This window comes from Eptatretus burgeri, chromosome 6 (genome assembly GCF_056783735.1).
Source record: "Eptatretus burgeri isolate ZD-2024b chromosome 6, Ebu_testis_v1, whole genome shotgun sequence".
NCBI lineage: Eukaryota > Metazoa > Chordata > Myxini > Myxiniformes > Myxinidae > Eptatretus > Eptatretus burgeri.
In genome coordinates, this window is record NC_140966.1 from 26651228 (window position 1) to 26679227 (window position 28000).

At 43.1% G+C, this 28000-nt stretch overlaps 1 protein-coding gene across 4 annotated transcripts in view; it reads left to right on the forward strand.

The window, feature by feature from the left end:
• Positions 1-27946, forward strand: part of LOC147024428 (lysine-specific demethylase 4C-like) — an 88934-nt gene extending 60988 nt beyond the window's left edge. For 3 of the 4 annotated variants that reach the window (XM_085884370.1, XM_085884371.1, XM_085884369.1), the window contains exons 5-8: positions 2684-2877; positions 7664-7713; positions 12765-12909; positions 20335-20965. In XM_085884370.1, coding sequence (XP_085740496.1) covers positions 2684-2877; positions 7664-7713; positions 12765-12909; positions 20335-20512 — 567 coding nt within the window. In that variant the 3' untranslated portion in view covers positions 20513-20965. Of the gene's footprint in view, positions 1-2683; positions 2878-7663; positions 7714-12764; positions 12910-20334; positions 20966-25488; positions 25627-27420 lie in introns of those variants that run through there. The other variant, XM_085884372.1, reaches the window with a different exon arrangement.
• Positions 27947-28000: the final 54 nt, after the last annotated feature.

Below are 28000 nucleotides of genomic sequence, written 5' to 3' on the forward strand. Positions count from 1 at the left end.
CAAGATGGCGGCTCCCTTAGAAGCACGCACCAGGGAGGAGCAACGTTCTGTCATTCGTTTCTTGCAAAGTGAGGGTGTGAATCCCAGTAAAATCCATCGCAGAATGAAAATGCAATATGGTGATGCATGTTTATCACTGCAGCAGGTGTATGACTGGGACAGGAAGTTTTAAAAGTGGAGTTCTTTCAGTTCGGGTGCGAGTTGTCTCGGCACTCACATTGCAGATACTTTGCGGAACCCCAGCAAGTTGTGAATGATATGATTTGCTGAACCATGGCTAATGTTCAATTCGGAGACCACTAAATCCAGCGTAATGCGACGGTTTTCCCTTAGCATGCGCTCAGTTCCAGAAACCATTTCTGGTGTGTCGGCTGTGTGAGGCCTCCGAGTGAGCAGGGTCTGCCACACTGGCCACTCCACTTTTAAACTTCCTGTCCCAGTCATACACCTGCTGCAGCAATAAACAAGCATCACCATATTGCATTTTCATTCTGCAATGGATTTCACTGGGATTCACACCCTCACTTCCCAAGAAACGGATGACAGAGTGTTGCTCCTCCCTGGTGCATGCTTCGAAGGGAGCCGCCATCTTCGAACTGTTCCACTGACATGCGCTCAATGTTGCCAGATCTAAAAGAGGCAAAACATGACTCTTACCCCTAGATATAACATGTCATATACAACTACATACATTGCATTCTCGAATTTATGTTGCCATTTTAAGGTGACGTAATGACTGGTCCTCATACATACACACATGCATAGATACACTACCGGTCATAAGTTTTAGAACACCCCCATTTTTCCAGTTTTTACTGAAATTTTAGCAGTTTAATGCTACAATGTACTCTGAAATTAAAGCACAGAACAAATAAACAATTGCAGATAAAGAAGAAATCATGGAATCGTTTTGTTGAACCAAATTTAATCTAAATTTTTGACTCGTCAAAGTAGCCACCTTTTGACTCAAAAAAAGCAGCCGAACATACTCGTGGCATTCTTTCGACAATGGAAATCAAATATTGCACGGAAAGTTGTTCACAACACTGTTGCAGAAGTTACCACAAATGTGTTGCACTTGTAGGTTGCTTTGCTTTCACTCTTCTGTCCAGTTCATCCCAAACCAACTCGATGGGCTTTAAGTCTAGAGACTGTGCTGCCCATTCCATGATTTGAAGCCTGCCATCTTGTTCTTCTCTTCTAAGGTAGTTCTGACATATCCTGGAGGCATGTTTTGGGTCGTTATCTTGCTGCAGGATGAACCCCTGACCAACTAGGCATAGACCAGAGGGTATTGCATGACACTGCAAAATACTGTAGTAGCCCTTTTGGTTCAGGGTGCCAGTCACTCTGTGCAAGTCGCTGACTCTGGATCCAGCAAAAGATCCCCAGATCATCACACTTCCTCCTCCATATTTGACAGTTGGTGTCACACACTGAGGAACCATCCTTTCGCCTACTCGACGGCGTATAAAAAGCCTGCGTGATGAACCTAAGATTTCAAATTTTGATTCATCAGTCCATAAGACCTTCCAGTTTTCAGTAGTCCACTGGCAGTACTTCGTGGCCCTGCCAAGCCTCTTTTTCTTATTTTGCCATCTTGGTAATGGCCTTCTTACAGCCACTCAACCTGTCAAACCTGCAGCTCGAAGTCTTCTCTTCACAGTTGAAACTGAGACTTCATTACTTTGACCAGTGTTAAGCTGTGCTTGAAGCTGCTGTCCTGTGAGCTGCCTATCATGCAAGCTGTTGACTCTCAGAAACTTGTCTTCTGATTGTGTTGTGGCTTTGGGTCTGCCAGACTTCTTCCTGTCAGAGTTTCCTCCAGTTTCCAAGTGCCTTTTTATGGTGTAGGAAACTGTACTCACTGACACCTTGGCTTACTTTGCAATTTCTCGAAAGGAAAGACCTACACTTTGAAGGGTTATAATGGTCTGCCTGTCTTCCTTTGTTAATTGTCTTTTTCTCGCTATTGTGATAGCAATATACGTACTACTTCCTGCAGTGCAATATTGTCCAAATAATGCTTCAGAGGGTGTAGCAACACAGTCTGTTCCAACACTGATTATATACAGAGGGTTTGCAACTAATCAACAAAAGTTGGGACACCTGTAGGAATTGTTTGCATCAACCTTCATGGCTTGATTTACTTCCATTGCTGCAGAACAGCTACAGTTGTTAACCCAATACTTGTTCCCTGAAAATGGCCTTTTTTAACTACTCTGAAATTTACATTATCTTTCAGTTCTTGGTAACCTGAATTTTTTTTTAATCTCTGGCAGTTTACCGCTTGGCTTTGTCTCATTCACTGGACTTGAACTGCTTAAATTTCATTAAAAATTTAAAAATGGGGGTGTTCTAAAACTTTTGACCGGTGGTGTATATTATGTGCTGGTAAGTACTTACAAAAGCTATTTTATGCCTTTTTTTAATTTTCGGTCTTATTTTTTTGGATAATGGGTCTTCCGTTATGTGGATGTCCGGAAAAAGGAGGTTCTACTGTACTTTAATTTCAGACAAATAGGACTTTCTTCACACACACTAAATGTGTTGATGCTGACGGTGAAGGGGAAAACAGTAAATCTAGATTTTATTTTCACTGTCCTTTTACAATGTAATGTTTATGGATATGATGCACAGATGATGCCATATTTTTGGAATGACACCTGTTCCACATTTGCAGCATGTGAATGAATGGAACATTGCACACCTGAACACCGTCTTGGATGTTGTGGAGCAGGAAAGTGGTATTACTATCGATGGTGTGAACACACCCTATTTGTACTTTGGGATGTGGAAGACAACGTTTGCCTGGCACACAGAGGATATGGACCTCTATAGTATCAATTATCTCCACTTTGGGGAACCAAAGTCCTGGTAAGTCTTCTGCTTGCTAATGATGGCTTTATTCATTTAATGTCATAAATATGTAAAAAACCTGTTCTGGGTCTGAGCATGTTGAACTGTCAGACAATACACGAGCCAATGTCCATCAAAGCACCGGTTTTTTATTTTTTTATTTTTTATTTTCTTCCCAGACCAGATCTGTTGTGTCTTTCTGTGTCGTTTTGTCCCTATTGTTGGCTGTTTTCATCCAATTTTCTGTTTTGACTGCACCATAGTGAATTTTCAATTTATCCTTGTGAGTGTCTGGTCGTCATGCCAATTCGTTCCGTGTATGCTCCTGATAATGGCTGAATGCCTCATTTATGTGTTGGCTTCCAATTTTGTGTCACCAACCTCTCGCTCCCTCTACCAACCCAAACCACTCTCACCCAACTGCTTCTGGGCTCCGTGCTTTTTTTGCCTGTGAAGGTGAAGTTTCTGATAACCCTCTACTATTATTCTGCAACTGACATGGACAGTGTTGGTGCATTTGTCATAAACACCTGCTCTCATCCTTTTGCACATCTTCTTTCTGCGATGTTCACCCTATCATTTCCCTGGGTCATCTTTTGTCTGGAAATCATCAAACCTTATTTCAGTCTCTTCAAAAAGGTGAACAAACTGATCCTCTTAACTACTGACTGATCGGCTTCCAATCATCAGCAAGGTCATGGAATAGCAGTTGAATCAAGTCCTTCCTTCTCCAACGCCTAATCACCGACCATCAATTCAGATTCAGACAAGATCACTCTACTCTTGACATGCTGCTTTTGCTTTTCCGACAATGGATGGAATCCTTCAATGTGAGACACGATATCAGGGCCATCTATCTTGACCCATCTCGAGCTTTCGATACAGTCTGGCACTTTCTTTTGCTTTCCAAGCTCTCTGCCTCTGGCATCCAAGGCCAACTCCATTCATGACTTACTGACTTCCTCTACTCTCGTAGCCAACATGTGGCTCTCACCAGGATCATCATCTCCTCCCCTATTTAAGGCTGGAGTGCACCAAGGTAGTGTTTTGGGCCTAGTCCTATTCTAATCTTCATCAATGATTTCTCTGGCTCAGGAAAATTATTCTGATCTCTTTATTGATTTCTCCACCCTCTGCCATAACATCCCCCATCCATCAGACAGGCAGGCAGAAACCTCTTCCCTCTCTGCAGACTTTGATATAATCACAATCTTGTCAAACACTTGGAGAATGCTTTTCAATCATAACAAATCTCTCTTTCTCTTTCTCTTTCCCATCTACTTTCTTGACAAATATCATGAGGTTCAGTCACTCAAACTTTTGGATCTCAATATTAACCATTAACTTTCTTGGGCAAACCACCTTTCTAAGTTGGCCTCCAAAGCAAGTTGCCAACTGGGCATTCTCCATTGTGCAAAGTCTTTCTTTGGCACACCTGAACTCTTATCCACTTACAAGGCCTTCATCTGCACTCCGCATCATGATGATGTTCTGTTCTCTGCTCTGGACTGGTGCCCCTTCCTCACAACTTACTCAGCTTGATGTATCAGAAACCAAAGCCTTCAAAATCATGAGACTTTCCATTGATTTTTATAGCTGTCTTAGGGCCTATCACTTTCACATTGCAGACAAGTCGGTTTTCTCTGTCTTTTGCCATCTCCTTTCTGGTCTTGAACTCTGCCTTTCTATGTTTGCCTCTGAGCCTCCCCCCCACCCCCAACTTTTCTGGTCTTGCACGTTCTCTCCTTTCTGTGCTTTGTCACACCCAAACTCCCCCACTGCCATGCTTATGCAGGGCGTACATTGTTTTCCAATAACTCCCTTCTTTTTTTCTTCTTTTTTTTGTGTACAATGTGGAGGCTCGTATGAGAGCTAACACACAACTCACAGCAAGGAGGCATGAGACAAGAGGGGCAGGAGTGGGAAGGACAAAACAGTGGGGAATAGAGACATTAGGAGATCTGTGGAAGGGAAAGGGATGGGGTGGGGAATGCGGGGTATACAAGATGGACATTACAGGGACTTTCAGGAAGGAAAGCAGGGAATTTGAAGGAAGTGGGTTTGGGGAAGATTAATGTGGTACAAAAGATTGAGGTTTTGGATGGGGGAAGATAGGTGGTGGTGAACAACTATTTTGAAGGCCTGGAGGGAAGAATGGGATTGAAGAGAGTGTGGGAGTTTATGCCAAAGGTGGGGAAAAAGAGGAATGATAGAGTGAAGGTGAGCAGTGATTCGTGATGTTGGTAGTTTTACCAGAAAGGGGTTGTTGGCGGACCTTGAGCGCCCTGCGGAAATATGGTGGGGACAAATCGCAGACAGAGCAGTGGGGGCAAGACCGGAGAAGAGACTGTAGAAGACAGAAAGACCACCGACCTGCCTGCGGTGAGAGAGGGAGAGGCCCAAAGACTCAGCTTCATCGCCGGAGATACCAATGATCCTAAATGCCTTGGTTTCCCCAGCGTGAAGCCAAGAAAGGTGGGAGGCAGGAGCACCAGCCCATATGGGAGAGCAATACTCCAGGCTGCGGATGAAAGCTTTGTATGTGGTCAGGAGCTCAAGTGGGCCGAGGAAGGACTGCACGATGGAGGATTCCCAGTCGGCGACTGGCTTTGCAGGCAAGGTTGGAAATGTGGCTTTCCCAGGAAATATCATGGTAGATGGTGAGACCCAGAAGCTTGAATGAAAGGACTTCTTCCAGAGTATTGTTGAGAAAGAAGATTGGGGGGGTTGGTTTCTAAACAGTCCTTTCGGAGAGACATCGTGAGAGTGTGAAATTTCTCATGATTGAAAGAAATGTTCCACGTGTTGGACTAGTAGTTTCACTTCGTGTCCAGTGAAACTCCCAAAATCCAAACACTGCTCACATCTACTCATTCGTTCTTTTTTTTTTTTTTTTTTTTTTTTTTTTCTTTCCTTCCTGTCAAACCAACTTCCTCAGTCTCTTCAATATCACTCCACAGCTTGAAGATGGTTGGCCACCATCTCAGGTCACCCCTTTCCAATCCACAGCTATGATGCTTTCTACCCCATTAACCTTCCCCAAGCCCACCTCTTTCCATGTTTCCAGTTTTTCCTTCCACTTTGGTGATTGAGAGTTTGTGGCTGTCTCCACCTCGTTCATCCCTTTGCCCTCATTCTGCCCCACATTCCTTATTTCTCCAAGGCTTCTATTTTGTACTTCAACCTTGCTGTTGGTGTGATGTTCCTCCCTCCCCGCTTCTTTTTGCTGCTATTTTCATTCTGTTACGTTCTAATATGTTTTGTGTTATGGTTCCTACATGAGCCTTGACTTTATCCAAAAAAAAAAATGTTTACAACTTTACTGATCAATTAGGTGCAGTTTATTAATTATTATGTAAGTTTTTATCACATCAAATAAAGAATGAGAGGATGCAGTTTGGATAAACACAGATGACACCATATGATTAGCATTGGAATTTATCATTTTGAAGGAAGCTGTATACAGTACCCAAATGGGAAGAGATTTCAGGAAAACCCCAAAAACCAACAATCAATGGCATTCAGGTGTTCAACTGGTGGCGAGTGCATTGGCTTGAGAATCGGACTCGACCATTGCCAAAGAAGAAAAAAAATTGTACTTGGCACGCTTGACTTCCTGAAGCCGTCATCAACCCCGACGTGACGTTCACAATTTATGAATTTGTATTATTTCTTTATTATTATTAGTGTTATTTATTTATTTTTTCTGTGGAGGCAGATGCATGATTGTCATACAAACCCTTCCTGAGCTTGCCAAATTGACACACCTGGAGAGTAAATACTGAATACATAATTACCATGTGGTTTGTGGTGATATAGGTTACTGTCTTTAAGTGTGCTATGCTGTGACTTACTTGGACTTCACTTGCACTGGAACCACCTGATGCTAAAACAGAAACTGTCATACTTTGGACACATCATGCATGCAGAAAATGAAAGTGTGGAGAAGTCAACTATGCTGGGGGTATGATTGAGGGAAGAAGGGGAAGAGGCAGACCTTGAAAGTGCTGGATGGATGGGGTAAAGGCTGCAACCAAGCTGTCTCTGCCAGAGTTGAAGCAGTGCAGGAAAGGGATGTTTGGAGTAATCTGATCATCAATGTCACCAGAAGTCGAACACTACTTGACAGAACCAGATAACCAGATAACTGAAGATCTATGGACTACCCTGCACACAACTCAACACTATTTTTCTTTTTAGCATGTACACATTGTTTGCTAGCATGGGTAACAAAACATGCACCACAACACACAAAAACATGGGAATATTCACCTTAATTTTCTGAACGGGATTTCATTTTTTTATTGAGGCCAAAAAATGAAATTTATCTTTCGAGCTTGATGATGATTTATTAATTTTTTAAAATCAAATGTTCATTAATTTTTGTTGCAACTCAAATTTCATTTTAGCATAACAAATGAATTGGCAGGGGTTTCATCTCCATTTCTGTAATGTGGTAGGCAGTAAGATGCCTGATTGATGAGTCCCAACACACTTGCTCCTCAAATTTTCTTGGACCTTTCACGCTGCAGCCTGATTATCATGAGCGCCAACCCCCATCGACCTCCCTTCGATGTCTCTGTGGCTTCTATCCTTTGTTGCCTAACATTACACATCGATATACAGCTGATGCTCTTGACCAATTGTTGCTGGCTGTTCTGTGTCGATCATAATTTGTACCCTCCCAGCAGCTTGCGTGCTTTTTCTCGTTTTGTTCCCTTCTAGTGAGCATAATTTTTGTCTCTTTCAATTCCACACTCCCCTCTTCCAACATCCATCCTCTTCTGTCCCTTCCCATACTCAGGTACGCGATCCCACCAGAACATGGCAAACGCCTTGAGAGACTTGCAAAAGGTACTATCTGGGGAGCATAATCAATGAGGCGGGTCACGGGTACAGTGTGGGAATTTAATTCTGGAATAAGTTTAACCTGCAGGCCATGCTGCTTTGAGAATGTTATGTTTGCATCGTGTTAAAGCTGACGATTATTTGATGTGCATGACAAATTATAATTAATCTGCTAAAGCTTTTCGTGAAGCATTTACAGTTTAGTAGAATGAAAACTGAGACCATATGAGTACTCAGCTTTTGGAAATGTTTTATCTTGATTGCTTCATTGAACATTGAGCATTTCTTTGAAGTTTCTTTAATTATTCTATTTATTTACTTTGTGACTTGTTTAGTAAGTTACTTTACATCTACAGTTTTTTTTTTTTTTTTTTTTTTTTTTTTTTTTAGTTAACCGACACGCGAAGCGAAAAGTGGGAAAAAGCAATTGGTTCATGTCTGCCTGTCTTGTCAGTTTATGATCGTCGGTTTGTGGTGGAGGAACAACTTATTTAAATTGTATGTTATATTTTGAACGTGAATAGAAAGACCAGTCTTTCGTTTGAACATACTTTGTCTCTGAATTTGACCTGATTGTACATGTGCAGAGGGGAGAGATAATATTTCTGCTCTGGCTGCTTGGCATTCAAATATAATTGAAAATGATTCCAAACGGGGAACTTGCTGTATTTAAGGACGTCATAATGGACACGTACAACAGGCACAAAGAACGAATGTAACGTGTTGGAATGGGTGGTGTAATAGATGCAACCAAGCTGTGTCTGTGTGGCAGTGAGATAGTACAGTGTTGGGGGTGAAGAAGAAGCTCTCATATGGCTATGCACATCTATGGTAATCAATAAAGCCTCCGTCTCCTAAACTGTGACTCAACGTCATCTGATTACAGTGTATAAGGTTATGTATAAGACTGCTTCAGTCGTGCTAAAGTTCCGGATTAAAAAAAGAAAGAAAAAGATCTTTTCACACATTGACTGCCAACTCTTGGAGTGTACACCACTCCCATTTGCAAGCCAAGTTTGCACGTGCATATACTTTATTTTCAAATTTTACCGCTCGATGACCAAATCTCAGTTCATTGCTGGGGAAACCCCACGTTACGAGAACTTGTGGCAGGCAATGGGACAAGATGTTCAATTCCATATGCCAGGTATGAGTTATGTAGTTCGACTATTTTTATGCTTCCGCTGATGAAATCACCCGAGGCATTGTTTCCGGTTTGTCTGTCCATACGTACCTCCATCCATGCTAATTGCCTCCGCCACCGAAGGTGAAGGAGGTTATGTCTGTCACCCATTTCTGTCTGTTTGTCTGTCTGTTTGTGTACAGGATTTCTCAAAAAAGTTGTGGACGGATCGGATGAAATTTTGTGGACACGTTTGGCGTGTGACAAGGACAAACTGATGAGATTTTGGTGAAGATCTGGATCTGGATCTGACTATTAGAATTTCTTAAATGATTCTTCACCATTGAAAGATAGGGCTCAAAAATGATACATAGCACGATATTTTTTTCAAAAATGTATTTGGCCAGATATGTTCTCCTGGATCAGGCATTACGGGGCGGAGGTATGCGCTCCACCGAGTGCCCTTCTAGTTTTCTCTCTTTTCTCGAAAACTGCTTATCTGATTAGCACAATTTTCACCATGGCTGCAACTACTCATGTGGAATGTTTTATTGACATTTATGATGTCAAAGATCATGTGGCATGGCAGCCATGTTGGAAACAAGGAAAAACTCTGGACCTCTATCTCTGAACCCGCTCCATGGAAAAAATTGAAACTTGGCACATGTGAAGTACTCCTTATGGGTATGGGAAACAAGTGTGATTTATTTTTTAATCATTCTTTTTTAATAGGTTGCTTCATTATGACGTCATAGTTGCATACATCGAATGCTTTATCCGATCAGTATGAAAATTTTTGAGGGTCATCTCGGGTTAAATTGTATGGGTGGAAAAATTGGTGACATCATCGGTTACGTCGTTTGGCAGCTATATTGTTTTTAACACCAAAACCTTCAAAAATCTCCAAAATGGCTGAACAGATTCAGGTGAAACTTCACAGGCATGATCGCCTATCCATGAGGAACAAAAAGTTCTCCACCTATGATGTCAAAGGTCACATGGTTTGGCGGCTGTTATTTTTTGAAGTCTAAACCTTTAAAAATCTTCTTCTCCAGTACGGCTGGACAGATCGAGGAGAAACTTCACTGACATGTTCCCTAAGCCTTGGGGATAACAGGGCATTCATGAATAATTAATCGGTCACATGGTCTGGCAGCCATATTTGGATTGAATGAAAATCTTTTTTTTTCTCTCTTGAACTGCTTCATCAATCGACGTGAAACGTAACAATTATGATATTGCACTCTTCCGGTCAAAAGTTTTAGAACACCCCCATTTTTCAGTTTTTACTGATATTTAAGCAGTTCAAGTCCAGTGAATAACCTGAAATGGTACAAAGCCAAGCAGTAAACTGCCTTAGGTTAAAAAAAAAGAGTTTAGGTTACCAAAAACTGAAAAATAATGTAAATTTCAGAGTTGTTAAAAAGGGAACTTTTCAGAGAACAAGTAATGGGTGAGCAACTGCAGCTGTTCTGCAGCAATGGAAGTAAATTAAGCCTTGAAAGTTGATGCAAGCAATTCCTACAGATGTCCCAACTTTTGTTGATTAGTTACAAACCCTCTGTCTGTATAAAAGCAGTGTTGGAACAGATTGTGTTGCTACACCCTCTGAAGCATTATTTGGACAATATTGCACTGCGGAAAGTAGTATATTGCTGTCATAATAGTGAGAAAAAGACAATTAGCCAAGGAAGACAGACAGACCATTATAACCCTTAAAAGTGTAGGTCTTTCCTTTGCAATGTAAAAGTGTAGAAAATGCAAAGAGAGCCAAGGTGTCAGTGAGTACAGTTTCCTACACCATCAAAAGGCACTTGGAAACTGTACAAAACTGACAGGAAGAGGTCTGGCAGACCCAAAGCCACAACACAATCAGAAGACAAGTTTGAAACGTTTTTACAGCCATTTTTCCCTGCTTTTGCAGGGGTTAGGCTTTTTCTTGAGGCAATGTTTTATGGCCGGATGCCCTTCCTGACGCCAACCCTGGTCTCCTCTTATGACACACAGGGATATGGTATACCTATTCTAACCGGGACCAGTACACTGGTACTCACTTCGCCGACCTCAGATGGATGACAGGCTGAGTCAACCCCCTGGTGTTAATTCAGCAGCTAACGGGGCTTGAACTCAGGACCCTGGGATCCCAAGCCGCCACCCTAACCACTAAGCCAACACCAGGCTTTCAGAAGACAAGTTTCTGAGAGTCAAAAGCTTGCGTGATAGGCGGCTCACTGGACAGCAGCTTCAAGCACAGCTTAACACTGGTCGAAGTAAGGAAATCTCAGTTTCAACTGTGGAGAGAAGACTTCGAGCTGCAGGTTTGACAGGTCGAGTGGCAGGAAGAAAGCCATTGCTAAGATGGTAAAATAATAAAAAGAGGCTTGCCTGGGCCATGAAGCACCACCAGTGGACTACTGAAAACTGGAAGAAGGTCTTATGGACCGATGAATCAAAATTTGAAATCTTCGGTTCATCACGCAGGGTTTTTGTACGCCGTCGAGTAGGCGAAAAAGGATGGTTCCTCAATGTGTGACACCAACTGTCAAACATGGAGGAGGAAGCGTGATGAGCTGGGGTTCTTTTGTTGGATCCAGAGTAGGCGACTTGCACAGAGTGACTGGCACCCTGAAGCAAAAGGGCTACGACAGCATTTTGCAGTGCCATGCAATACCCTCTGGTCCACACCTAGTTGGTCAGGGGTTCATCCTACAGCAAGATAACAACACAAAACATACCTCCAGGCTATGTCAGCACTACCTTAGAAGAAAAGAACAAGACTGTTGGCTTCAAATCATGGAATGGCCAGCACAGTCTCCAGACTTAAACCCCATCGAGCTGGTTTGGGATGAACTGGACAGAAGAGTGAAAGTAAAGCAACCTACAAGTGCAACACATTTGTGGCTACTTCTGCAAGTGTTGGGAAGAACTTTCCGAACATTATTTGATTTCCATTGCCGAAAGAATGCCACAAGTATGTTCGGCTGTTATATCTGCAAAACGTGGCTACTTTGATGAGTCAAAAATTTAGATTAAATATTGTTCAACAAAACGATTCCATGATTTCTTTTTTTATCTGCAATTGTTTATTTGTTCTATGCTTTAATTTCAGAGTACATTGAAACATTAAACTGCTTAAATTTCAGTAAAAACTGGAAAAATAGGTGTGTTCTAAAACCTTTGACCGGTCGAGTAGTCATGGGGAATATACGTTTTAAATTTTAACCTGATCGGACCCATGGCCTGGCAGCCATAATTATTTAATATTTTGCATCTGGATTCAGGGATTTAAATTAAACTTGGTACAGGTATGTATAATCATGTAAAAATGCGGGCAGATGCATATCTGGTGACCAAGTGATGTCGAAGAGTGCCCTTCTATTTTCGCACTGAATTGACATTGGTATAAATTACATCATTGCTAATGGTAGATCGTGTGCTGAGTACCATTTTTTTTTTTCTTCTTTGCTACTTGTCATTATCCTTAAAAATGGCATGTATGAATGCAAATAAAGTGGTAAAACTTCTCATGGAGACTAATATTAAATAATGATCATGATTATTGCATCAATTTGTGTTCACCAATCTGCCAGCAGATAGTTTGTGGTGTTATCTGGCACGGCAGCATATTCTGTTTACGACACAATGGTGTAATCTTTTTGACGAGAATACTCATTGTGGCAGAATCTGGTATACCCAGCACGACGAGTTTTCTTGTAGTCAGTAGTCAACATGTTCAATTTTAATAAAATAATAATTTTAAGTACTGTATATACTTGAACACTGCGTGGGGTATCGTGTTCTATGAACTCTCTAGTTTGTTTAGTTTCTGTTCTTAGTTGTATTTTCATTTTGTATTCTTCTGAATTTTTTTTCATCACCGCTTGGATTTGTTTTTGATAATAGTTCCCCTTCTCTCCACCCCCTCCATTTTTAGGGTTTTTTCCCGGCAGTTCCCAGGGCTGTGATGCATTCCTCCGACACAAAATGACTCTGATATCACCGTCTATTCTGCGCCAGTACGGCATTCCTTTTGACAGGGTGATGTGCCTTCTGCTGTCTACAATGCTCGCCATGGTTGTGTATCCAAAGCAATCGTTCATAAAGTAAAGGGAAAGGCTTTGTGAATCGGTACCAAAAAGAAAAGCTGTGTGTTCTGTTTTTCAATAATTTGGGGCTTTCTTCTTCTTAAAATTTTTTTTTTTCTTCTAATAATCTTTATATGCACCAGGCAGCTGCAGCATTGATCTTGATATTGACTTGTGGATCTATTTTTCAACTACATACTGTCGGAACCCAACATTCGCGGGGGGTATGTTCCTGGAAAATTCTGCGAATGTCAGGGCGTTTCATTGGGGGAAAGGGGTTGAGGTTCCCAGCAGTTCCTGATTAATGAAAAATGCCATAAATGTTGACACCACGAATGTCGCAGCATCTTTTTTCAATGGAAAAAGGGGGGATAGGTTCCCGGTGGTTCCCGATTCATAGGTGCAAACATTAAAAGTTAAAAAAAAAAATTTCGACCGTGAATGCAGATGCTGCAGTTTCACAAAAAATTCTTTAAAAAATAAAACACCAGGTAACGTTTCCAATGTTTGTTTAAGGAATGCCATTACAGTTTATTTAAAGTTCTGAACCAACCGGACTGTAAAAGTTAACCAAAAAATGAACGGGTGGTGTTTAAAATTTTTATTTACATAAACGCACACAATTTTTCAAATGATGATGCTGATTAATTAAAATCCAGTGAATTTGAACACCTGAAGATGCAGGTGAGGGTGCTGATGAGTCATGCATCAAAAGGAGCGTAGGTGAGGGCGCTGAAGCCGATGAAGGGGTGAGGCTGCTGATGAATCATGTACTGAGGGGGTGGCTGGACAGGCAGGAGAGGGTGCTGATGCTCTTGAGGTGGAGGGACCAGGGTGAAAAAAAAAAGTGTGATCGAGAGCTGCCTTGCATATTGCTGCAGGTTTCGATGGAGCTCCTTGTATGGTAGCATCACGTCATCCAACCCCCTCTTGAACTTGATGTAATGCTCCATGACAGGACCGGCGTATTGCTGCCTGTCGGCAATTGCCCGCATGTCCCACAGCCAATACCTCACCCAGGAACTTAACTGTGAGGTTAGACCTCAACCCCTCTTCCTCCTTATCACTGCCCACTTCCTCCTCCTCTTTGGAAACCTTGGTAATGGCGTACAGCTCCTCCTTGGTGAGCTCCTCGGCATGTGAAGTGAAAAGATCATCAAACTCCTCGTCAAAGCCTTCCCCTCCCACCTGCCGTGCCAACCCGGCAATTTCATGGCACTCCATGTTGTTGGGAAAGCTTGTAAGGTTATTTAGAGCCTGTGGCCACAGGTTTTACCACCAGGCGTTAATGGTGGAGGCTCTCACCTTGTCCAGCGACTCTTTGATGGCGCTGATGCAGTGGGCCATGTTGAACTCTTTCAAACACTTCCCAAAGGTGAACTCTAAGTCAGAGTCCATCACATCCAAAATGCAGCGAAAGGTGTGACGGGTATAATACGTTTTGAAAGTGGAGATTCCCTCTTGGGTGAGCAGCTGGATCAAGGAGGTGGTATTGGGCGGCAGGAAGATCGCTGAAACGTTCGGGTGAGCCACCTACAGGTCCCCGGGTTTGCCAGGAGCGTTTTCGACGAACAGATCAGGTTTTTCTTTTTCATTAATTTATTATTCATTTTTTTCTGCCAGTTAACTCTCCATCTGAGGGACGAAACAGTGATGGAACCAGTCCATGAAAATTGCTGCCGTTATTCACCCCTTCTTGTTGGGTCTCCAAAACATGGGCAGCAGGTGTTTGTTCTTGCCCTTGAGAGCACATGGGTTCAGGGAATGGTACAGCATCGTGGGCTTCGTCATACAATCCCCTTTTCCATTTGGGCAGAGGAGAAGAGCTACCTGGTCTTTTGCGGCCTTGAATCGTGATGCTGTCCCCTTGTGCTTTGAGATAAAAGTTCGCATTTACATTTTTTTCAAAACAGTCTAGTCTCATCAGCGTTTAACACATGCTCGGCAGGTACCCCTTCTCCTCGATGAGCTGCGTGAGTCGAGCAGGGAATGTTTCGGGTGCCTCCCAGTCCGTGAAGGCACGCTCGCCTGATATATTTTTTTGTATGCCTTGTCGAGGCTCGTGTGAGAGCTAACACACAACGCACACCAAGGGTGCATGAGACAAGAGGGGAGGGAGTTGGGGGGACAAAACAGTGAGGAACAGAGACATTAGGAGATCGGTGGAAGGGAGAGGGATGGGATGGGGAACATGGGGAATAGAAGATGGACATCACAGGGACTTTCAGGAAGGAAAGCAGGGAATTTGAATGAGGGGGGCTTGGGTGGATTATCGGGGGTAGAAAAGATTGAAGATTTGGATGGGGATGATAAGTGGTGGTGGTGAACATCTGTTTTGAAGGCCTGGAGGGAAGAATGGGAAAGAATAAAGTGAGGGAGTTTATTCCAAAGGCGGAACAAAAGAGGAATGAAAGAGTGAAGGTGAGCAGTGATTCGTGATTTTGGTAGTTTTACCAGAAGGGGGTTGTTGGCGGACCTTGAGCGCCCTGTGGAAATGTGGTGGGGACAAATCGCAGAGAGAGCGGGGGGGGGGGGGCAAGGCTGGAGAGGAGAAGGGAGAAGACAGAAAGACCACCGACCAACCTGCGGTTTTGAATGAGAGGCCTGCTGATGATTGAGTGAGAGGCCCAAAGACTCGGCCCCATTGCGGGAGATGCCAATGATCTGAAATGCCTTGGTTTCCACAGCGTGAAGCCAAGAAAGGTGGGAGGCAGGAGCACCAGCCCAGAGGGGAAAGCAGTACTCCATCAGGCTACGGACAAAGGCTTTGTCAGTGGTTAGGAGCTCAGGAGGGCCGAGGAAGGACTTTGCACGATGGAGGATTCCCAGTCGGCGACTGGCTTTGGAGGCGAGTTTGAAATGTGGCTTTCACAGGCAAGGTCATGGCAGATAGTGAGACTCAGAAGCTTGAAAGAAAGGACTTCTTCCAGAGGATTGTTGAGAAAGGGGATGGGGGGGGGGGGTTCTAAACAGTCCTTTCGAAGAGACATAGTGAGAGTGTGAGATTTGTCCGGATTGAAAGACATATTCCACGTGTTGGACTAGTTTGTGATTTTATCCAGATCTGCAGTGAGCGAAGAAGCTGCTTCTTGCCGGTCTGAGGGATGACCGATGGTACGGCAGATGGTGGAGTTATCAGCAAAGAGATATAGAGGATTTTCCTGAGAGTCAGAGAGATCATTGATGAAAACCAGAAAAAGAACAGGGCCCAGAATGCTACCTTGAGGAACTCTAGCCTGGACAGGAAGAGGGGATGAAAGAACTCCATTTAGGGCCACATGTTGACTGCGACAGGAGAGGAAGTCTGCCAGCCATGAGTGGAGATGGCCTTGGATACCATAGGAAGAGAGTTTGGTGAGCAGGGCAGGGTGCCAGACCGTGTCAAAAGCACGTGATATGTCCAGGGATACGGCTCGGATTTCCTGTCCGGCATTGAGGACCTCCATCCATTGTTGGGAGAGCAGAAGTAGCATATCCAGGGTAGAGTGACCTGGTCTGAAACCAAATTGATGATCGGAAATCAAGCCCTTGGAGAAGAGGAAGGATTTCATGTCTGAAGCGATGATGGATTCCATGACCTTGCTGATGATTGGGAGAAGGCTGATTGGTCTGTAGTTGCAGGAATCTGTTTTTGCACCTTTTTATGCAGGGCAGTGATGTTTGCAGATTTCCAAGCAGATGGTGGATGACCTTGAGCAAATGCGAGGGTGAATAGAACAGAGAGAGGGTGAGCAAGAGCAGAAGAGCAGGTTTGAGGATACGTGGGCTTATGCCGTCTGGACCGGTTGCAGAATCTGAGTCGAGGTTTGACAGCAAGCTCTCCACCTTGTCAGGAGAAAAGGACACGGAGTCCAGGGACAGTTGGGTGCAACTGGGTAAGGTGGGTAGAGAAAGTGATGGGTTTTGGACACAAGATTTAGCTGCAAACACCGAGTTTAGGCATTCAGCTTTTTCACGTGCGGTATCAGCAGTGCGGCCATTTGAGGTAAGGGAGGGGATGGAGGGGGAACATGCACCAGAAACAGATTTGATTAGACGCTACCAGGATTTTGAGGAGGGAGAGAGGTTTGAGAGTTCAGACTTGAGATGAGAAAGATGTTGTTTTCTGGCTCTCCTGAGGGTAGATACACACTTGTTCCGAGCTTTATGGAAGGAACTGAGATGGCCCTCAGTTGGGTTTGCTTTCCATGAGGTAAAGTCAAGTTGTTTCAGGACAACTGCCTCGCCACAAGCTTCAGTGAACCAAGGGCGGGAGGAGGGTAGGACAACTGAAGACGAGAGGGGATAAATCTGTGCATGAGGGAGAGCAAGTTTCTTTGAAAGAATTCCCAGGATGAGTTGATGTTGGAGAAAGTAGCGATAGGAGACCAGTCTATAAGTTTGATGGCTGCTTGGAGACCCTGCCAGTCGGCTTGAGTGAAATGCCAGACTCTACGGCGGTGAGGTGGTTCTCTGGTAATAGCCAGAGACATGTCCACTTTGACAAGGATGTGGTCAGAAGAACCAATTGGAGTGGAGGAAGAGCAGCAGATATTGTCAGGGAAATTTGTCAAAATCATATCCAGAAGAGATGGAGTATCGTTGGTTGAGATCCGGATCGGGAAGTTGACCGATTGAGTCAGTCCCAATGAGTCGCAGAAAGCTTTTGCTGAGGTGCCATGACAGGTGAGAGAGGTACCCACACCGAGCCAACTGGCATGATGACAATTGAAGTCGCCACATATGAGGAAGAGAGAGTTTGGATGAGAATATAGAAGATGGTCCATGTTTTTGGATAGTGAGGTGGAGATGGAGTCATCACTGTTAGGTGGACGGTAGAGTACACATATAAACATGAGGTGGGCGTGGAGGGGAAGCCGTAGCCAGAGTCCTGGGGGTGTGGGGGAGTGAGAGCAGTGCATGGAGAGTGAGGAATGGAGTTTTTGATGAAGAGAGCAACTCCTCCACCAGGACGAGGCTCGGGTTTGTCATACGAGGAGGGAGGAACAAGGGAGAGATACTTGGGAGTCAGACACGTCTTGGGGGAGGAAAGTTTCTGTTAGGCAGATTATGTCTGGTTTGTCAGTGGCAACCTGTATGGAAAGATCCGAAAGGTTTGAGCGAAGGCCCCGGATATTTGAGGTCCACACTTTTAATGAAGAGGTTGGGGAGGAGGCTTTGGGTGCAGCTTGGGGGAGGGGGAGGGTTGGACAAGGGACGAGGAGGGGAGGTAAGGAGTGTTGTTGAAAGAGTGTGGGGGATTGCAGAATAGCTTGGGGAGGGGGCCGAATGAGGAGGAGAAAAGGCTCTGTGATGCTGGGGGAGAGGGGGGACAGGAAAGGGGGAAGAAGACAGTTGAGGATTTGAGGAGGTTGAGTGAAGAGATGGAGGTGAGAGGGCAGTGGAAGGAGGCAGCTTTGTGGATGAGGGGGGGGGCAACTTTGAGAAGGATGAGTGAGGGGATGAAAGGTGGGAGAAAGGTGAGGGGCGGGAATTTTTGAGAGAGGTGAGAGGGAGGCTTGGAGGGAGAAGAGTGGGATGGTTGCTTTGAGAGTGAGAGTGAGGGGTGAGTTGGCACTGAAGTTGAAAATAGGAATGGTTGATGTAAAGCGAACATTCATAGCAACTGGGGTTTTTAAAAGTTTTAGGTCAGAGATGCGATGTAACACAAATCTTGATGGATGCAATAAAGGTGAATTCAGAGAATGGAGAGAAGAAACGCTGTAACAGTTGGATTTTTTTCGGCAAGGAATGAAGGAGAGGTCGAATTGAGAGCAGTCTGTTTAAATAGCAGAAGAGTAGTGCATTATGATACAGTAAAGCCTACCACACATGTGAAAGAGGAAGATTAGGCATTATAAGAGATCGTTTTTGTTATTATTATTAATGTTTGAGAGAGTTTTCAACAGATTAGGTCATGGAAGTGTTGTCGAAAAAATTGAGGAAGATGAGGTGATGAAGAAGAAGCAGAAGCAGAATCAGGAGTTACGTTGCTTTTTTTTTGTTTGTTATTTTTTTTTGATATAAGATAAGAAATAGAGTGATTAGTTTGGGAGAGATGGAGGACGTTAGGAAAGTGGGGAACATGGAAATTGAAGGTAATGGGGAGAAAAAACAAATAAACACGATCGTACACCGAAGGGAACCGGTAGGCCTCAAGCCTCAAGCCTAGTTTGACATTTTTGAGACTGTACCACTTTTTGAAGCAGTCTAACCATCCCCTACTCGTTGTAATGGGGCCACTCTCATCCGCATCATTTGTGCTAGCACCATCCGTGCCAGCCATATACACGTACACGCGTGTCGCCTTTGTGTGAATGAGAGGTTCACTTAAAAGGCATGTTCTATGAGTTGTCCTCCATCCATACGCTGATAGCCTTCTCCATCTTTTCTACATGGATGTCCCAGACTTGGTTGAACACTTTGGTGCTTGGTACAGCGCTTGTCACAACACTTTCTTGAATCGACTTCTCATTCTTCCATATGTAGTGAATAGTGGATTCGTTTATTCCATACAATCTACCCAAAGAGGCCACACTCTCTCCTCTCGAATGCCAGTTCAGCAGCTCCACTTTGTTGTTCAGGCTCATCACTTTCTTCTGCCTCTTGGCAGTCGAAGCATCTCCGGCACTGGTCTTGCGCCTGGGAGCCATGTTTGAACAATCTGTGGAGCAAGAGGCAAAACACAGGTCAAGGCAACGGGACGAGAAGAATGATTGAGACCCAGGACACGCACATAAGTGGTCATTCGGGAATTATGGGTACCTGCTGGAGGGTTGAGTAACCTGCCCATTGTTTGTGGGGGATGTTGGCAGGTGATAACGTCTTACACAGCTGGTGGTATGTGTTGTGAAGCGTTTTAGTTGTGAAACTAATGGGGGATAACGTCTTCTGCAGCAGCTGGTAGATATGGTGGAGTGTCTTTATAGCGCGAATGGTGGGACATGTTGCGCAGCGAGGTTGATATTGCAAATCGTTGGACATGCCATACAGCATGGTTTATCGTGTGAATGGTGGGATAGGCTGCACAGCTCACTTTTGTAGTGTGGTGAAAAACTATAAAAATGCGAAGCACAGGGTCACGGATGTAGAAGCACGTCATGCATGCAGCTTGTGGAAGATGTTTTGCGTACGTACAGCTGCTCTTTGTGTGGCTGGTGGAAGATATGTTTTCTAACTGTTGTACACGTTTGTGGAAGGTTTGTTTTTGCTCTTGCAAAAACTCGGAATACGTGAAGCATAGGGCCGCAAATGTATAAGCAGGTCACATTTTATCAAGGGCGAAGAGGCGGGGTCTGCAAATAGTGAATCCGCAAATTTTGGGGGCCGACAGTATTTATTATTTCATTCTTTGGTGGAACTTTCTTATGAAGCACTTATCAAAAGTGTGTGAATTGTTCGACTTTTTCTGATTCCCCTTACACTTGTCTTCATATAAAGTGCCTTCAGAAAGTATTCACACCCTTTGATTTTTACCTTACTTGGAACGATGTTCCGGGGAGCTGATGAGATGGCGCGTCGTCCAACTGTCCGTCCGTCCACAAATACTTGCAGCAACTTCTCTGAAACCACACACAGGATTTCGTTGAAACTTTACCACAACCTTCTTCACCCATGATGTACCAAAGATTCTTCATGACATTAATTTTTTGGGGGTCTAAAGGGGTCCTATGGGGGGTGGGGTGGTGGGGGGGTTGCCCCCCCCAATATAGATTTATTTTCTCCTGAAACTACACACACAATTTCAATGAAACTTGACCACAATCTTCATCACCTGTGATGTACCAAAGATTGTTCACTGCATTTAAATAAAATATCCATAGGTATTTACATTCTTCTGCATTCAATATTTTGTGGGTCATCGACACCTACCAGTGGTTCCCTGGTTTTCTTATCCAACCGCTACCAGGTGAGCACCCAGGGGTAATGCCCCTTATTTTTTTCACATTTTGTTTTTAGTCTGAATTTAAAATGGATGAAATTGAGATTTTTTTGTCACTGATCGACACATACGACCGACCCCATAATACCCCATAATGTCAGTGGAATATCTATGTTTTTTATTTTTTTTTTTAAAGAAATTTTTGATTAAAAATGAAAAGCTAAAATGTGTAGAGTCAATAAGTATTCAACCCCGTTGCTATGACACTCAAAATTTAGCTCAGGTGCTTCCAATTTCCCTTGATCATGCTTGAGATGTCTCGACAACTTGATTGGAGTCCACCTGTGGTCCAATTCAATTGATTGGACATGATTTTGAAAGAAACACAGCGTTATATGTAAGGTTCCACAGTTGATGGTGCATGTCAGCACAGAACCTCCACCATGAAGTCCAAGGAACTGTCCCTAGAACTCTGAGAATTGTGAGGAGGCAAAAATCTCGGGAAGGGTGTAAAATAATTTATCAAGTGTTGAAAGTTCCCAAGCACACAGTGAGATACATTATTCGGAAATGGAAAGAATATGGAACTACCCAGACTCTTCCCAGAGCTGGCCGTCCGACCAAACTGAGCAAGAAGGACCTTTGGCAGGGAGGTGATCAAGAACCCATTGACCACTCTGACAGAACCACAGAATTCCTTGGCTGAGATGGGAGAACCTGCCAGAAGAACAACAATCTCTACAGCCCTTCACAAATCTAGGCTTTATGAGAATGGCCAGATGGAAGCCACTTCTGAGAAAAAGGCTTTATGACTCCAAAAATGACATTATGATGTCAAAAATGACAAAACAAAAAAGCCTCTTCACTTTGCGGACCTGGGTAAAATCACAAGCTGGTCAAACAGTTGGAACATGTCTTTCAATCTTAACAAATCTAACACTCACGATGTCTTTCCGAAAGGACTGTCTGGAAACACCCCCCCTCCCCCCAAATCTGCTTTCACAGCAATCCTCTTGAAGACATTCTCCCACTCATGCTTTTGGGTCTCACTATCTGCCATAACCTCCTATTTCCAAGCTGGCCTCCAAAGCCAGCATCTTCCGTTGTGCAAAGTCCTTCCTTTGCAGACCTGAGCTCTAATCCACAGACAAAACTTTCATCTGCAGCTTGATGGAGAACTGCTTTCCTCTCTGGGCTGGTCCTCCTGCCTCACACCTCGCTCGGATTCACACTGTAGAAAACGAGGATTTTAGGATCATTGGCATCTCCTGTGATAAAGCTGAGTCTCTGGGTCCTTCATTCTCTCACCGCAGACAGGTTGGCGGTCTTTGTCTTCCACAGACTCCTCTTTGACCTTGCACCCTCTAGCTACTCTGTCTGTGGTCTGTCCCTTTAATATTTTTGCAGGGCGCTCACTGTCGACCAGCCAACCCCTTTCTCGTGAAATTTCCAAAATCAAGAATCGTTGCTTACCTTCACCACTCCATTCCTCTTTTTTTTTTCTTGCCTCTGGAACAAACTCCCTCACTCTGTTCAATCCCATTCTTCCCTCCAGGTCTTCAAAACAGCTGTTCACCACGACCTCTTATCGTCCCCCATCCAAATCCTCGATCTTTTCTACCCCTGTTAATCCACCCCAAACCCCCCACCTTCAAATTCCTGGTTTTCTTTCCTGAAAATCCCTGTGGTGTCCATCTTGTATATCCTGTGTACCCCACCCCATCTCTCTTCCACAGATCTCCTGATGTCCCTGTTTCCTACTGTTGCTGTGCTTCCTTCTCTCACTCTCTCTTGTCCCATGCTGCCTCTTATACAAGCTTCGGCAAAGTATACAAAAGAAGGAAAAAGGCACATTACAGCAAGTTTGGAGTTTGCAAAAAGGCCCATGAAAGACTGAGAGCATGAAGCAAAAGATTCTATGGTCTGATGAGATGAAAATGGAACTCTTTGGCTTGAATGAAAAGTGCTACGTCTGGTGGAAACCGAGCGCAGTTCATCACCCATCTAACACCATCCCTACCCTGAAGCATGCTGGTGGCAGCATCATACTATGGGGATGATTTTCAGCAGCAGGGAGTGGGAGACTTGCAAGGACAAAGGGAACAATGAATGGAGCCAAATACAGGCAAATCCTTGAAGAGAACCTGCTTCGGAGTGCAAAAGACCTTCGACTGCGGTGAAGGATTTGTGTTCCCACAGGACAATGACCCCATTCATGCAGCCAAAGCCACAATGGAATGGTTTCAGAACAAGAATGTGAAAGTGTTTGAGTGGCCCAGCCAAAGCCCAGACTTTAATATCATTGAGAATCTGTGGAAAGACTTGAAGATTGCTGTTCACTGATGCTCCCCATCCAACTTGATAGAGCTTGAGAAAATCCCCAATCCAGATGGATTTGCAAAGATGATACAGACATACCCAAGAAGGCTCAAAGCTGTAATCGCTGCCAAAGGCGCTTCTACGATGTATTGATTCAGGGGGTTGAATACTTATGTAAATTAGATATTTCTGTATTTCATTTTTAATTAATTTGTAAACATTTAGAAAATCATGTTTTCACTTTGTCATTGTGGGGTATTTTGTGTAGATCGGTGACAAGAATTTAACTTTAATCCATTTTTAATTCAGGTTGTCACACACCAAAATGTAAAAAAGGCAAGTGATGTGAATACTTTCTGAAGGCATTGTATTTGATTTGAATCATCATGTAGTTCCACAAAATTTTAAAATTGGAAAAAGAAAAGAAATATTGCCAAAACCTTTTGTCTTGCACTTGTCAGGACAAATGTAAGAATTCTGTTTGTCATTGATCAAGGCAACCTTTACTACCCAGACATTGGCACTAATTGGTACTCGTCATCAATTGGTACACGTGGCTGACACGGATTGGCCAACAATACTTGTCATAACAATGAGACTGAAAGAACTGGATAACCCACGACTTCCCATAATGCTGCAGTTGCATCAAAACGAGGAAAGTGCTTGCACAACTGTGTTGTGCTTCCAGGGACCAGGACTTGTGTGAGTTTTGATGCAACTTCAAACATTTGTAAATGCGCAAAACTGCATGCTCTGCCTACAATCATGAATCAATCAGCACAATAGTTTCTGAGTATTCTCTGTTATTAGGCAAATGTTGAGTTGCAGTGTCACTATTTTGAGCAAGAGTTTTAGTTTTATTTTTGCATGTGTGGGTTAGTTGTCTGCAGTCTGTATCTTGGTTGTTGTGAATGAAACATGCTGTTTTATCCAGTCATCCAATATTTGGGATGTACGGCCTATGTACCGAGCATAGCACCGGCAATGAAAGTCATAGATAACATTACTCAATTGTCTGGTCGGCAGGATATCTTTCCGGATTGATGGAAGCATTTTATTAGTCTCGGGTTATGCAGTTCCCTCAGTGTCTTGTTATATTAAGTATTGTTGGCTTATCGTCAGCCACGTGTACCAATCAACGACTAGTTCTAATTAGCTACCATGTTTGAGTAGTATAAATCGCTTTGCTATTGGCATCCAGCATTCTTTTCATTTGTCCTGACAAGTGCAAGATGAAAATATTTGGCAATATGTTATTCTTTTTGCATTTGTACCCTGTGCTCGTGAAGCGAAAAGCGGGCTTAAGTGATCGGTCGCGTACGTGTGCCGTACGTACGTGTCTGCATTTTAAAAATTAATCTTCTGAGCAACTGTTGGTCTGATTTACACAATTTTCCAAATATGTGCGCCGTCTCCTGTATATGTATGTATATACATATATATATATATATATATATATATATATATATATATATATATATATATATATATACATATTTTTTTGTCATAGTTATGACGTCATCGAGGTCACGTGGTGCAGGCGCCATCTTGGAAAAACCGAAAAAACTTTGCATCTCTATCTCTGAAACCGCTCCATGGAAAAATATGGAAACATGGCTCATTGTCAAGTACTCCCCATGCGGAATAAGATATGTTAATGATGTCATTGGTGCCTTCATCATGACCATAATTTGACAAGTGCAACACTTGATCTGGTCAGTATAAAAAAAAACAATTCTCTGCAATTGTTGGTCCAATGGACATAATTTTCACCATTGGAGCGCCTCCTCCTGTAGAATTTTTCAATGATTATTACGGTCATATGTCACGTGGTACAGGCACCATCTTGGAAAAACCGAAAAAAAAACTTTGCCCCTCTATATCTCCGAAACCACTCCATGGAAAAAATTGAAACATGGCTCATTGTAATGTACTTCCTATTGGGAATAAGATATCTTAATGATGATGTCATCCGTTCCTTCATTATGAAGTCATAATTTGACAAGTGCAACGTGGCAGCCATATTGGATCCAAGCAAAAATCTTTGAAGATCTTCTTCTCTAAAACCGCTTAACCAATGAGTGCAAAACTTTTAATTCATCAACTATCTATGAGAAATATAGTTTGATAAAAGTGACATCATTAGTCACTTGTCTGGCAGCCATATTGGATCGAAGAAAAAAAAACATTTGAAAAAAACAGAACAGTTGGCTTGCACCAAGTCCTCCTCCAGACTGCGCAGTGCAAGTATTCCATGAATATCATCTAGTTTACATATTTTATTTGTTTTGGCATGACTTCGCCAAGCTGACTTGTGTCGGAGATTATTGTTGAATAGGATTTGATTTGAACAAATTTTGCTGAGTGTAAACTTGGTTGTTGCCATGTCTTAGGTGACGCAGGAGGCGGGGGAATTCATGATAACCTTTCCTTATGGGTATCATGCCGGTTTTAACCATGGCTTCAACTGTGCCGAGTCCACTAACTTTGCAACTCTTCGCTGGATTGAATATGGAAAGCAGGCAGCATTGGTGAGTTGTTTTTTCTTTCAATTTTAAATATTTAGAATATTTTGAGTTTCACCATGTCCCTTTTATTTCCTGAATTGATTAAAAATTGTATCTTGAATGAATATAATTTTACATTTAATTAATGTACGTGTGTATGTATGTATGTATATATGTATATATATATATATATATATATATATATATATATATATATATATATATATATATATATATATATATATATATATATATATATATATATATATATATATATATATATATATATGTTTCCTCTTTTTATATTGATTTCAGTGTTGTACCCGAACCAAATTCTCAAATTCAGTGAGTTGCCCTTCTGAGCCGAGGTCAAGTCGGGTTAGGCCGTCAACTTGGATATTTATGTACTGTTGAAGTTGAGATTTTCACATTCCATCAATTTTCACGCATTTTGCGCTACAACAGAGAAGCACCAATTTAACAACGTGCTAATATACAGTACTTGCCTTTTTTTTGTGCACAACCTCAAGGTTTGTGGAAGAGTGACAGCACTGAACGGATCAGGATGCAACAGGACAAAAGTAATTCAGTGGAAAGAATTGGCGGGGGGGGAAGCACCAACAGCAATGTTGAAGGATAAAGGAGGGAGACTTGGTCAAATAAAGGAAGTGGGGAAGATGGAGGGGTAGGGGAGGATGCACAGGGTGGACAAGAGGGATACAGAAGCAGACTTGGAAAGGATAAACTGGAAATTTGGAAGGAAGTGGGTTCGGAGGGTGGGGGGAGGGGGTTAACATGGGTAGAAAATATCATGGTTTTGGATGAGGGATGATCTGAGATGGTGGTGAGCTGTGGGGAAGGATGAGAAGGATGAAATCTGGGTCTGAATATGAGGTGTTTAATTATCAGTGGTTCTTCACCATTGAAAGATGGGACCAAAAACGATATACAATATGATAACCAGATCTGGATACTCGATGCCAATTTGCTTTTGAAGGCCTAGGTTTCCATGGCGTCAAGGTGTGAGGTGTATGGGAGCCAGCCGAGAAGGGAGAGCTGTACTCAATAAAGATGCAGATGAAGGCTTTGTTGGTGGATTGGACCTGATATTGAAATCCAGGGGTTTGAGTTAAGAAGGTTCATGAGAGCACTTGCCATATGGTCCAAGAGAGAATGTGTGTGACTTATTTGTCTGGATTGAAAGACATGTTGTTTAACCAGCTTGCAATTTTGTCAAGTCTGAAAAGAGGGATGAGGCTGCTGCCTGCTTTCCTGATTGATGAGGAATGTTACGGCAGATGGTGGAGTAATCAGCAACCAGATTAAGGAGATTTTCCAGGGAGTCAGAGATCATTGATGAAGATCAGGAATAGGAATAAGTCCAGAACACTGCTTTGGGGCACTTCAGCCTCAATAGAAAGAGGAGAATGAAGGCTTCTGTTGAGAGCCACATGTTGGCTACGCGAGTAGAGGAAGTCGGTAAGCCATGTGTTCAGTTGGCCTTTAATGCCACAGACAGAGTATGGAGAGTGAGGCAGGATGCCTGACTCAAAAGCACAAGATATGTCCAGAGAGATGACCCTGATGTCATGTCTGAAATTGAGGGCCTCCATCCATTTTTGGGAGAGCAGAAGTAGCATATCAAAGGTAGATTGACCAGGTCCGAATCCAAATTGAAGCTCCGAGATGAGGCTGTTGGAGAAAAGGAAGGATTTCATGTCAGCTGTGATGATGGATTCTATGACCTTGCTGTTTATTGGAGGTTTGCTCGGATGTCTATTTTAAATGATTGATTTTTGCACCTTTTATGTAATGCAGTGATGTTGGCTGATTTGCGAGCAGATGGAAGTTGCGGAAAAAAGGTTTGCAAGAGAAGCAGAGCAGGTTTGAGCTGATGTTCCGTTCCAGTAGCAGTGTCAGAGTCAAGGTTTGAAACTTCTAGGTTGCAAAAGACACATGGTTCAGGAGCAGTTGGGTGTGACTGGGTAGTGGGTGCAGAAAACAAGTTGTTGGGGACACTAATTTTGGAAGCAAACACAGAAATGAGGCATTGGGCCTTTTCACAAGCAGATTTGGCTGTGAAGGGATGGAAGGGGAGCATATACCAGATATAGACTTTGCAAGGTGCCAACAGGTTTTAGACTTTAGAGAAAGGGGACAAGCTTGAAAGTTCAATCTTGAGGTTGTACAGATGTTGTTTTTTTTGCTCTCCTGAGAGTGGACATACTTGTTGCGGGCTTTGTGGAATGAGCTGAGATTGCCTTCGGCTGGGTTTGCTTTCCAAGAAGAAAAGGCAGCTTGTTTCAGAGCAACTGCCTCACCACAGGATTCATTGTACTCTGGGTGGGAAGAATGGTAGGATAATTTAAGTCTTGATGGGATGATTCTGCCTATAAGA